The sequence below is a fragment of the Danio rerio genome, chromosome 4 (genome assembly GCF_049306965.1).
Source record: "Danio rerio strain Tuebingen ecotype United States chromosome 4, GRCz12tu, whole genome shotgun sequence".
In the NCBI taxonomy this organism is placed as follows: domain Eukaryota; kingdom Metazoa; phylum Chordata; class Actinopteri; order Cypriniformes; family Danionidae; genus Danio; species Danio rerio.
The window spans coordinates 46,872,629-46,884,462 of record NC_133179.1 but is presented as its reverse complement, the minus strand read 5'-3'; the positions used below and the strand labels follow the sequence as shown (position 1 = coordinate 46,884,462).

Below are 11,834 nucleotides of genomic sequence, written 5' to 3'. Positions count from 1 at the left end.
TCATCCATTTGTGATTAATGTAAAAACAATTATCAACAAAGGACAAAAGTAGCAAAAATGGGCAGTATGTGATAGCTTTACTGTGTTAAAAGGAAAAGGTTTTGTCACAGAGTATCTTTTATATTCTCTTGTGAATGTCTATGCATATTTGTATGCACAAACACAAGTGATAATCAGAGGGAAAAACATCTTTGTTACATACCCGGTGAATAAGAGGTTTTCGAGAGAGCTGAGCTGCTCACACATGTTCTGTTCAACTAAAAAACGAAGGAAAGAAAACAAAATTGGCACAGAAACAAGTTACATTTTGATCATTAAAATCTATAGACACTTTTGGAAAGAAATAATTGATCTATTAAGAGTGTGTTGACTGTCTTACAGATGCCAGTAATGAGCTGTATGTGCTTTAAGAGAAATAAAGGACTCTAAACTCACATAAAGAACAAGTTCAGTGATAAATAAATGACAAAAAAAAATGCTAATAGTTAGCTCATGTCAATGTATTGACTAAACTTGACAAATAAAACATCAATGTGAAGTTCAGAAATTGTTTCTCTCAACGAATGATAATATATCACAGTATAATAGTATAAGACTTAAATGACTATTATATAAGTGAATGTAGTTGTGTGTATTGAGACATCGGTGTGGTTTGAGTCTTCAATGCTCATTTGCATCTTTACACAAAGACTTCAGCCAAGCAACTCTGAGAAGCTTCTACAAAAACAACACACGACTCTTACATTACTTTATAACCAGGCTTGGGAAAAAATAAATTGAAATGTGTTTCAAATCAAAATACCTCAACATAAGTGTATCAACATTAACTACAAAATGCAGCAGCCAAAACTAAAAAATAAGCTTCCATCAATAGTATTATAAAACAACGGCAACAAATCAAATGAAGATGGCTGAAGTCAACTTATTTTCCTAATACATCATTATTTCTCTGTAAGACTGGTTTGTAAAGCTGCTGAACTTTCCATCCCCCACTGTATGTGTCTTGAGTTTTCACTGCTCATTTGCATCTTTATACCAGCATTAATGGGGGCCAATTGAGTCTTATCCAATCACATTCCAGATCCAGTAGCTCAGCAGGGTTGTTTCTATATATTCTGGGTTCCTAACAGAAACGTCATTGGCTTATTTTGCTAAGTAAAGAGAACAACTTTGTATGACAAACTACGATTGTTGATTCCTACATTGGGATTATTACCAACAACAACCTACAAAGAAAAACCCACTGAGGCCATTTCTCATCCCACTTCTTCATTGAATACTGGAAAGGTGAGTTGCACATTCTGAATTTACACTCAAATAATATCTGAATGCTAACATTATAAAAATGTAAAGTCTAAACATGCGTGGATGCACTGTTCAACGTTGTATTAAAGTTCTTCAGTCATTTTTAAAAGCTTCTTTACAACTTTTTATTTAGTTTTTTGTTTGTTTGTTTATTTGGTTATAAATATTGTTTTTATCCTGACAAATGGACTGTAGCCCAGTTTCAACCTAAGTTAACCTAGTTAAGTTTCAACCTATTACATATATAGGTTGGAACCTGGCAGGCAGTTTTGAAGAATTTGATGTTTCCCCATTCAAACATACAAAGAGGTGGTAACATCAGTTGAATGCAAGTGAATGAGTTAAAGCTATGGATAAAGAAATGCAATCATTTAAAGAAAATGCAACCTCCTATCAACCTACCTGAAGGTGAAGATCTGGGGGGTAAATGCTTTTTTTTCAATTAACAAAGATTGATGGTCTTAAATACAAAACAGAAAGCAGATAAAGTATAAAGTGGAAAATGTATCAATAATTCATGACAAAGAGTAAGTAGGGGGAAAAGCTAAACAAAAAAGACTTTTATTTTGGCGTGGTCATATAGCTGCGCCGCTCCCGCACCGTGATTTAACAGGAGAAAGGTTTGTTTTAAAGCTTTTACACCGATGTAAACCAACTGATTAAAATTTCAGGTTGTTCATTTAATGCTAGATGTACCTGCTGTTTACAGTATTTTAACCTTTATACAAATAAAGTATTATTTTACTCACAATAAGGTCTATTGTTTGAATAAGATAGGATAAACTTTATTTGTCCCCGAGAAGAAATTCTTGTCTTGTGCAAAAGAGTGCTACAACGTTGCTGTAAGCAGACAATTAAATAAATAAAACAAACAAAATAATTAACAACATTTGTTAAAGTTTAAATAAAGCAACAGTAATGTGTGTAATAAGTGTTTTAATGAAGGTTTAATTTATTAAATTGCATAATGTCATTCTATTCTAAATATACATCACTATATATAAGAAATAGAATAATGTTACTAGTTTTAATCAGCTTATTTGTTGCTATTGTTTCTTGCTCGCACTTACCTGATTTATTTTTGTTAATTACTCTCATATAAAGAAACTGTTGAAGCAATTGTTGAAAAGAAGTTATTTTGTGTCTGTTCATTGTTTTATTTATTTTAAACAGGACATTTTTATTGCTTTGTTAATTTTTGCAGGATAAAGTGTCCAAACGCAGAGAAAAATATATATTATAAGGAATGACTAGTTAAAACATGTAGTAGTAATGAATAGTTTTTATTTGAAGGGCACCTATTTTACCTCCCTTTCATAATTTAAGATAAGTCTTTTACGTCTGTAAAGTTTCAGCTCAAAACACCCATCAGATTATTTGTTATACATTTTAGAACGTTGAGATTTTTTGCTTTAAACACTTCGACTTAGTGATTAAACACGTTTTTTAAATTGTCTTAAAATGTATAGAGATAGAGGATTTGATTAACTCCAAATACGTGTGTCTGTGTATGTCAAAGTGGATAGAAGTAAAGTTGGTTTTATATTAAAACATTCAGACTTTCCCCTTAATAATATAACTTTATAAAAGTATTATTTTCAAACTCTAAATAGTAAAATCATATTATCAGCAAATGACTACCAAAGTACAACATTGTTCACAGTCAAATAAACAGTGTTGATGCTGTTTTCAAGTCACACTTGCATGCTAATTCCAATCGAATATTCAAAGTAACATGGTAAACAATACAGAGACTTCTAAATGAACGAATGTGCGAATATAAAACCAACTTTACCTCTATCAAAGTGGAGGGGAAAATGTGTCAATAAGTCATGACTGCAACAGTAAGTGGCAAAAAAAAGACTTTTATTTTGGCGTGGTCTATGACGTCATAAGCATGCGCCGCTCCCGCGCTGTGATTTAACTGGAGAAAGGTGTGTTTTAAAGCGCTTACCCTTATATAAAGTGATTGATTAAGGGTTTTTTTTATTCAGTGCTAAATTATGTACCTGCTGTTGACAATATTATTTTAACATTTTATACAACTATGTACTATTTCACTCACAGTAATGAGATCTATTGTTTGAATAAAGATAGGATAAACTTTTTGTCCCTGAGAGGAAATTTGTCTTGTGCAAAAAAAGTGCTACACGTTATAGAGGTAAAGTTGGTTTTCTATTCACACATTCGTTCATTTAGAAGTCTCTATATTGTTTACCATGTTACTTTGAATATTAGATCTGAATTAGCATGCAAGTGTAACTTGAAAACAACATTAGCACTATTTATTTGACTGTGAACAATGTTGTACTTTGATAGTCATTGGCTGCTAATATGATTTCACTATTCAGAGCTTGCAAATAATACATTTTATGAAATTATATTATTAAGGGGAAAGTCAGAATTTGCGAATATAAAACCAATTTTACCTCTATTTACACTTTGCTGTAAGCAGACAATAAAGTAAATGAAACAAACAACACGATTAAGAACATACCTGAAAAAAGTTTCAAAGTTACAGAGATGTAACAATGTGTAATAAGTGTTTTAATGAAGGTCTAATTTAATGTTAGTTTATTCTAAATTTACATCAATATATATAAGAAATAAAGTATTTCTGTTCATTGTTTTGTTCATTTTAAACAGGATAAAGTGTCCAAACTCAGAGAAAAACTCCTGCTGAAGCGACTGATCTCCACACTGTTATAAAGATGGCATTTATTAAAGTAGAAAGTGAAGACCTGAAGATTGAAGAAACATTCACAGTCAAACAGGAAGATCTGCAGGAACAAACAGGTTGACTTTTATTCTCAAAGACCGACGCAGTCATCTGATCCTCATTCAGATATATTTTACTAATAAGAATACTAAATCCATCTCGCAGCCCTGAGTGTGCTGCCTAGTTCTCTTAAATGCACAAAAGCACAGAATGAGTTTCTTTCTTGTTACTTGTTCTCATGTTTTTTGTCATTATTTTATGTATTATTAGTCTCCTATTATCTCTACCTTCTTAAGGTTATTGCTTTTCTTGTTCTCCTACTGTTTGTAGAGCATCCTAGAGCACTGGTACTATATAAAATAAATAAAAACAATCAATTAAAAAAGTTTAACTGAGCTGACACTATTTGACCTACAGTATTCTCATAGAAGATATCTGCTATTACAGTGATAGTTTTGGCTAGGGTTAGAATTAAATCATTATTATAATAACTAATTACCAGGGCTATTGTGTTTAAACAGGGTTTCCGTGGGGTCTTAAAATGTCTTAAATTTACTGAAATATTGTGTTGTAGGTCTTAAGTCTTTTATAAACAAGTCTTTATTTTCCTTTGTTCATGTTTTGCTACCCAATCTGGCCAAAACCCTTTCAATCACCAACAAATTCAACTCAATAAAACTTTTTATTCAAAAAGGTAATTTTAACTCTATTTATCATAATGGTTTAATTATTTTCCTTACAATAATATTTGTTTAAATGTGCTCCTTGTATTTACTGCTGAAGACATCGACCTGGAGAAATTATTGTGCATAGATTTAGTTTATTATAGTTTTTAAAACATTTAAAACAGTTAATTTTTTTTATTATTTTTTACATTTTAAAAAAGTTTTTGTTGGAAAAAGTGTATGGATACAAGTAAAGCTTGTTTTTACACAGTATAATTTTTTTTTTTTTGCTAAGAAATATATAAAATACTGTATTTTTAATATTAATTTATTCTTGTATTATTAAATGTATTTATTTATTTTTATATATAATATAATTATATATAGGGCAAATAAAACCCTTTTCCATCTGGGGTATTTGAAAAATTCCTTAGCCTTTAGCCCTTCCCGAGTCAAAAATTTTAACCCTGGTTTAAAGTATGTCAGAAAATGTGGATGCCCTAACTTTAAATATGCTGGATAAAATGGACACAAAAAAATTATTATTATTATAAAACATTGAACTACAGTATTCTAAATTATATGATGATGTTTTGGGACGACATAAAACAAAACTAATTATAGTGGAACAATAACGTTTAGCATTGCACTGACTACAACTGGCCAACAAACTAGTTTAAAAATGACTTTTGCAGTTTAAGAAATGGATTACAGCATGCTGATGATATGCAAACATTTGAGTGTGAAGTTCGTCAGTATTGACCATATACTTTACGTACCAGCAGGCGCCGCCATTGGAATCTTTTTGCTTGAGACTATTTTTACAGAATGAATTTTTAGATCCTGAAAACAGTGTAAAGGCCCGTGCACACAAAGATATTTTCTGCATTTTCTGTCGACATTTAACACCTTGTGACTATATAAAGGGCATCAATGTGATGGTGCACACCACACACAAATCGCCAGGCATAAAAAAAGCAGAATTTTTTAAGAAACGCCTCGTGCTCGTTTTTTTATTTTTTTATTTGATGCGCGGCGTTAAAACCTTAACTAATCAGGTTGGCACTTTTGTTCATGTGCACGGAGCTGCTGAAGTTACAGTAAACAGCACTTGGAGGCGCTCAAGCGCAAAACTGTCAATGGGAGCACACATTGAAGAAGATGCCCAGAGGTGATATCAACGAGGAGCGGTTTATTGCTCTGTGAACAATAATCATTTATTCATCAATGGAGCTGCTACTTGAACCATCCATGCTTATTCGAGTCACTAGTAACTTTAAAGGGCCATGAAACCCCCCATTTCAGCAGGATGTTTGCATACCTCTAGTTTGAAAAAAGTCAGGAAAGTGGGTGTGTCTTGCTCTATTTGGGTGGGAGTGTCGGTGGAGGTAAAATGGGCAGGGTTTGAATAAAAATGGGAGTTGCCTTTTGTGCATGCGCTTCTGACAGAGGAAAAACAAACACACACACAGGGGAGAAAGACAGTGTGTTTAATGACGGTGAAATGTTTGATATCGCAGGTCGTATAAGAGAAAAAACCTCTGCACTTCTCTGTAACTCAGAAGCACTCTGAAAGTCGTGTGTAGGTCACAAATCCCCGGGTTAACATTATTAATTTGTATATTTACGTTGTCACTGTCCCTGATGGGACAAACTGTAGTTAACTTTTTTAGATGGCATTTCTGCATCTTGTCAGGTATATAAAATATCTTAATGTCTTATCTAAATGTCTTTATGTAGGTTTTCATCTAAGCATCAGTACATGCAAAAAGCCAAGAAAACAAAAACAAGTACAGGTGAAGTTTATTTATAAACTAATTTCGAGGATCACATGCTTATGATTGCTTGCAGCTGGTTTCGCATTACTCAATTTATGATTCACCAATCAGACGATTCCTAAACCACTATAAATACCCTGAGTTCCATATCATATTTGCTCACGCTCTGTGTTTTCGCGCCTTCTGATCAGCTGTGTTGTCGCGCACCTACTGAACGGCGGGACCGAGGGTGTGTCGCGTCGCGGGGGCACTTTAGATAATTTCGGAAGGGCACTTTCTATCCAAGACTAAAAAGGGCATGTGCACTGCACAGGTTAAGCCCTATGTGTGCACTTGCCTGGCTACTACAGAAGAGTTCTCGAGAACTCCCCTTTCGTCTTGCAAATGGGAGCCTCAGGCTCGTTAAGTGTAAACTTTTAAAATGAAATCAAGTAGTAAAGTATGTCATCTTGCCATCTCATCATCAATCCAGTTTACAGCAAACGTGGCATTAAGCATTTGCATGTGTTCATTCATTCATTTTCCTTCGGCTTAGTCCCTTTATTCATTAGGGGTTGCAACAGCGGAATGAACAACTAACTTCTCCAGCATTTTTTTAAAACTGTGGATGCCCTTCCAACTGCAACCCAGTACTGGGAAACATTTGTTATATAACATAATTTATCTACAATAATGCAAACTCAGAAATATAGGCGTAAGTTATGTGTACTTGCTATGAACATGCAGTATTTGTCTCAATCAGGTCTTCCAAGCAAGTTACAAATGTTTAAATCCAGTTGAAGATGCACATGAGGGAACACAACATGAATAATCTAGAATGAGTGCATTTGATCATCTGCATTTAAAGCCACAGGCACAAAAAGAGCTTGGTTTTCCTCTGACCGCCAAAATAATATTTTCTTCAAGGTATATAATCTGATTTTGAGCTAAAACCTCAGACACATTCTGAGAACACCAAAGACTTATTTTACATCTTGTAAAAGAAGGTTCATAAAAGGAACTCTTTAAAGGGATACCATTTACTCTCCGTTATGTGGTTTTAAACCTTTACGAGTTTCTTGATTCTGTTGAACACAAAAGAAGATAGTGAAAAAATGCTGGCTTTCTTTGTGTTCCATAAGAAAGGAAATGTTTAAAACCACATGACGGAGAGTAAATGGTAAGGTCATTTTAATATCTTGATGAAACATCCATCTTTTGCTTGTCACTTTGTGTCTTCGTACTAAAGTTAACAGTGTTTTTGTTGTTGTTTTTTTTAGACCTGATGGTGTTGAAAGAAGAGACTCATCAACAGAATGAAATGGAAGAGAAACTTCAAGAAATAACGACTGATGAAAAACCCACACTGAATAAAAAGACTTCATCACGTGGAAGACCTCGGAAATCCAAATCTGCGTGTAATTTCAGCAGTAAACAGAGTAGAAAGAGTTTCAGTCAAAAGTCAAACCTTGATGTTCACATGAGAGTTCACACTAGGGAGAAACCTTACACCTGCGAACAATGTGGAAAGAGTTTTGGTCACATACAAGGCTTTGAAAACCACATGAGAATTCACACTGGAGAGAAGCCTTTCAGCTGTAAACAGTGTGGAAAGAGTTTCAGTCAAAAGGCAAACCTTGATGTTCACATGAGAGTTCACACTAAGGAGAGGCCTTACACCTGCGAACAGTGTGGAAAGAGTTTTACTTATAAACAAGGCTTTACAACCCACATGAGAATTCACACTGGAGAGAGGCCATACACATGCCAACAGTGTGAAAAAAGCTTCTATCATCCAGGAAACTTTGCAGTGCACATGAGAATTCACACTGGAGAGAGGCCGTACATATGCCAACAGTGTGGAAAAAGCTTCTACCAATCAGGAAACTTTGCAGCGCACATGAGAATTCACACTGGGGAGAGGCCTTACTCTTGCATCCAGTGTGGAAAGAGTTTTAAGCAAAATGGCACCCTTGAAGTCCACATGAGAACACACACTGGAAACAGAAGTTTTATTTGCACACACTGTGGGAAACATTTTTCTCAAAAACATGACCTTAACATCCACATGAGGATTCACACTGGAGAAAAACCTCACACATGCACACAGTGTGGGAAAAGGTTTACTCAAAAAACAATTTGTGACAACCACATGAGGATTCATACTGGAGAGAAACCTTACAGATGCACAGAGTGTGGGAAAACTTTCCCACATAAAAGCACACTCAAACACCACATGAGAACTCACACTGGAGAGAAGCCGTTTGCATGTACTCAGTGTGGAAAGCGCTTCACAACCAAAGCTAGCCTCAAGAACCTCAAGGATAATCACACTGGAACCATAGTGTTGACATGTGATCAGTGTGAAAAGAGTCTCACACGCAAAGACTCCATCAGGAAACACATCAGGAAGATTAACTCAGGAGAGGACCCTTTTAGATGCAGTGAATGTGGAAAGGGCTTTAAACATAAAAGAAGCCTCAACACTCACCTAAAGCTTCACATTGGATAGCAGAGTCCCCAAAATTGAGGCCTTTTCCACACAAACACTGGTATATTCAAAACGGCAGCTTTTTCATGTAGTTTGGCTGTCCATCCAAGTGAAGTTTATTTATACTTCTTTTGAGAGGATCACATGCTTATGATTGTCTACGGCTGGTCCTGCATTAGCCAACACATGATTTACCAATCAGATGATTCCTGACTCACTATAAATAACCAGAGTTTCTTACCAGGACAAGTGTGAACTTTTGAATACATATCAAGTTTTCTGAAGATGAAACCCTTTGAACACCTGCAGGGCTTCAAGAACCCAAAATAACTCTATATGTTGATAGATTGTATGACTTGTTTCATATGCAAACAAGTATTTGCATCTGAAAAGGTGTGAACCAAATGACCTACAGGAACTCAAGAGTTGTGACCCAACCAAAGAAGTAGGCCGATCTCCGAGGGTTACATCCTTTGTTATAAAGTAATGTCTCACTTTGGGTTAAGTTACCAATGAGTTAACATCGCTGCTGAGGAACTGCACTATTCATTGTCTTCGATAAAGTCTTCTCCCCGTAAGAGCTTTGGTCAGCTTACTTATTTTATGTATTAAAGTCATCTATGTAAAAATTAATTAAGCTGTATTCCTCCTCTTCCCATCTACTGTGTGCCACCACTCAAGCTAGATTAGCAACACCTGTGTTTTTCCCTATAAAAGTTTGTGTGTAAAAAGCTAGTGTGTTCAGTCTTGAGCCTTTACTGCCCAGTGCTCGCCCGATTCTCTTGAGACGCTAAGTGACACTTTATTTTTATTGTTGTTGTTGTTGTTTTTTTTTTTACCCTTGTGTCAGATTTGTTTTGCCTGTTTACTGGACGCTCTGCTTCCGTCATTTCTGTTGTACTTTGTATTCTATTTTTCAAATAAAGATCAGTTGTTTCTTGTTTCTGAAACTAAACACCTCAAGTTCCCTTTTTAATTTTGTGCTCTTGGGTTCATATGTTGAGGAGTTAGCTCAGCTGGGAAAAGCCCCAGCTTTGAGTCCAAGAAACTGGGTTCAATTCTCAAATGAAACCAACATGTAACATTCTATACATTGACAAGCCGTCCAAGAACGGTTAAGCCAAATACAGCAAAATCTAACAATGTGTTTCAACCTATTATGAACCGATAACCATATTTGTGCACATTCCACACTTCCGAATTGTTTATTAATTTACTTATCAAACATCAAATGAGGCATCCAGGGGGATTTTGCGAGCCCTTTTACTCGCTCTGGAAGAGTACAGTTCTTGAAGTGTTGGCGGGGAAGTGCCAGTAGCCGCATTTCCACTATCGGGCCAGTGCGAGCCAGGGCTTTTATCGGGCCGGGCCAATCGCCCGGGAGATGAGTAATGAGGCCAAAATTATGTTGCGTTTCCACTGTCACAGAATCTCTCCCAGTTCAGTGCTGGACTCGGCTAAAATCTCCTCAAAGCAAAAGTTGTAAGCTACAAGTAAGTGTTTTTATTTGTTAAAATTGATCATGACATGTACAGTGTCTAGCATTAACGGTATGCTGTAGCAATGATGTAAACAATGCGAAATGCTGCTTTGCGGGCAAACGATTTAGCTACAAATTCATATCTATCAGCCAAACTGCTGTAACACACACTCACTCCACCAGCATGTTCGTGTCTCTTATGTGTGTGCGCACGGGACTGCTGATTGTCTTCAGGCAGCTTTTCCATGTGTTTCACATCTCAGATAATGAAGTCGCAAAAGATATGTGGATGATTCATATTACTTAAACTTGCATATTCCGGATACTCGTGAAAGACGTCATAACGCATAAAGTTAAAAAAAAATACAGATTAGCTTACCTGACTAGTGGTCACAGCAGAATAATAAATCAAGGCTCAACAGGTAGCATAAACAAAGTATGGGGAGAAAACAGAATAAACGAAGGCTGAAAACAAAAGGAGCACCACTCCACGTCTGGACGGGCGCTCAAATCCCCGTCACTGAAACACTGCAGAGCGAGCTCTTAAATCGCCAACAGTCAATGGTCTGCAGGTGCGGAGGAATCAACTTAAAATCAAAACACAAACAGATACAAAATACTAGAAGGCGACAAAGTAACATAAATAAATAAATAATAAATACATGGACATGTAACATCCACGTTTCTAATAATTGCTTATGAAAGGTTGATCATTTAATGGGAAGTTTAGTACATTTGGAGTCACAAGAAAGCAAAAAGTTTAATTCAAGTTCAAGTTCTATTTATTTATATAGCACGTTTCCAACTGCCACAGGGCTGCACAAAGTGCTTTACAGAGAGAAAATAAACACATGATGACACAGCATAAAACAGTAAAAATAGCAATAGGCTCATAATAAGAAGGAACATAGAAAAATGATCAATAAAAGAGCAAAAATAAAAAATAGTAAAAATAATAATAAAATATTTTTTCCTAATTAAAAGATGCTACCACAGTTGACCAACACTAAACACAATAGAGAACATGACCGTTTTAATCCAGCACATTTGTCAAAGAAGAGATTTGTAATATAAAACCAGTAAATGACTTTGGTAAAGGCAATGTTTCATCCAATTCATTTTAAACATTGTCAAATCAAGAACAGTGAGTCCACCTTTCGAAAAGCTTATTGTTTTTCTTTTGACATATTCTGTCCTGTTTTTCCAGATGAACTGAAATACAGCCCTATCAATCTCTGTACACATTTCGGGATTAGCATATACTGTAAGGAGAGAGCGGGATAGACCAGCCTTGATATTCCTTCAGCTTTGGAAAGTAGAAGACGTCCATGGATAGTCGGGTTCCTCTGAGACCAGCAATTAAACACAGTTTTGACTTTCTTTAAACATTTAGAAAAGTTCTGATCCTTTCAGAAGA

General features: G+C 35.4%; 3 protein-coding genes across 22 annotated transcripts in view; 1 reads left to right on the top strand and 2 right to left on the bottom strand.

The window, feature by feature from the left end:
- znf1065 (zinc finger protein 1065) overlaps positions 1-9,887 on the top strand; it is a 207,657-nt gene extending 197,770 nt beyond the window's left edge. The window contains exons 1-5 of one of the 17 annotated variants that reach the window (XM_073947635.1): positions 3,210-3,239; positions 3,399-3,466; positions 3,952-4,101; positions 7,727-8,962; positions 9,182-9,887. In XM_073947635.1, the coding sequence (XP_073803736.1) occupies positions 4,017-4,101; positions 7,727-8,958 (1,317 nt within the window). In that variant the 5' untranslated portion in view covers positions 3,210-3,239; positions 3,399-3,466; positions 3,952-4,016 and the 3' untranslated portion in view covers positions 8,959-8,962; positions 9,182-9,887. Of the gene's footprint in view, positions 1-1,137; positions 1,926-3,209; positions 3,467-3,951; positions 4,102-7,726 lie in introns of those variants that run through there. The other 16 variants (XM_073947632.1, XM_073947634.1, XM_073947638.1 and 13 more) reach the window with 16 other exon arrangements.
- The window catches only part of zgc:174653, a 954,986-nt gene that overhangs the window by 315,353 nt on the left and 627,799 nt on the right, over positions 1-11,834 (bottom strand). The gene's annotated exons all lie outside the window — the stretch shown is intronic.
- Positions 1-11,834, bottom strand: part of wu:fe14d05 — a 126,984-nt gene that overhangs the window by 20,367 nt on the left and 94,783 nt on the right. The window lies entirely within an intron of this gene.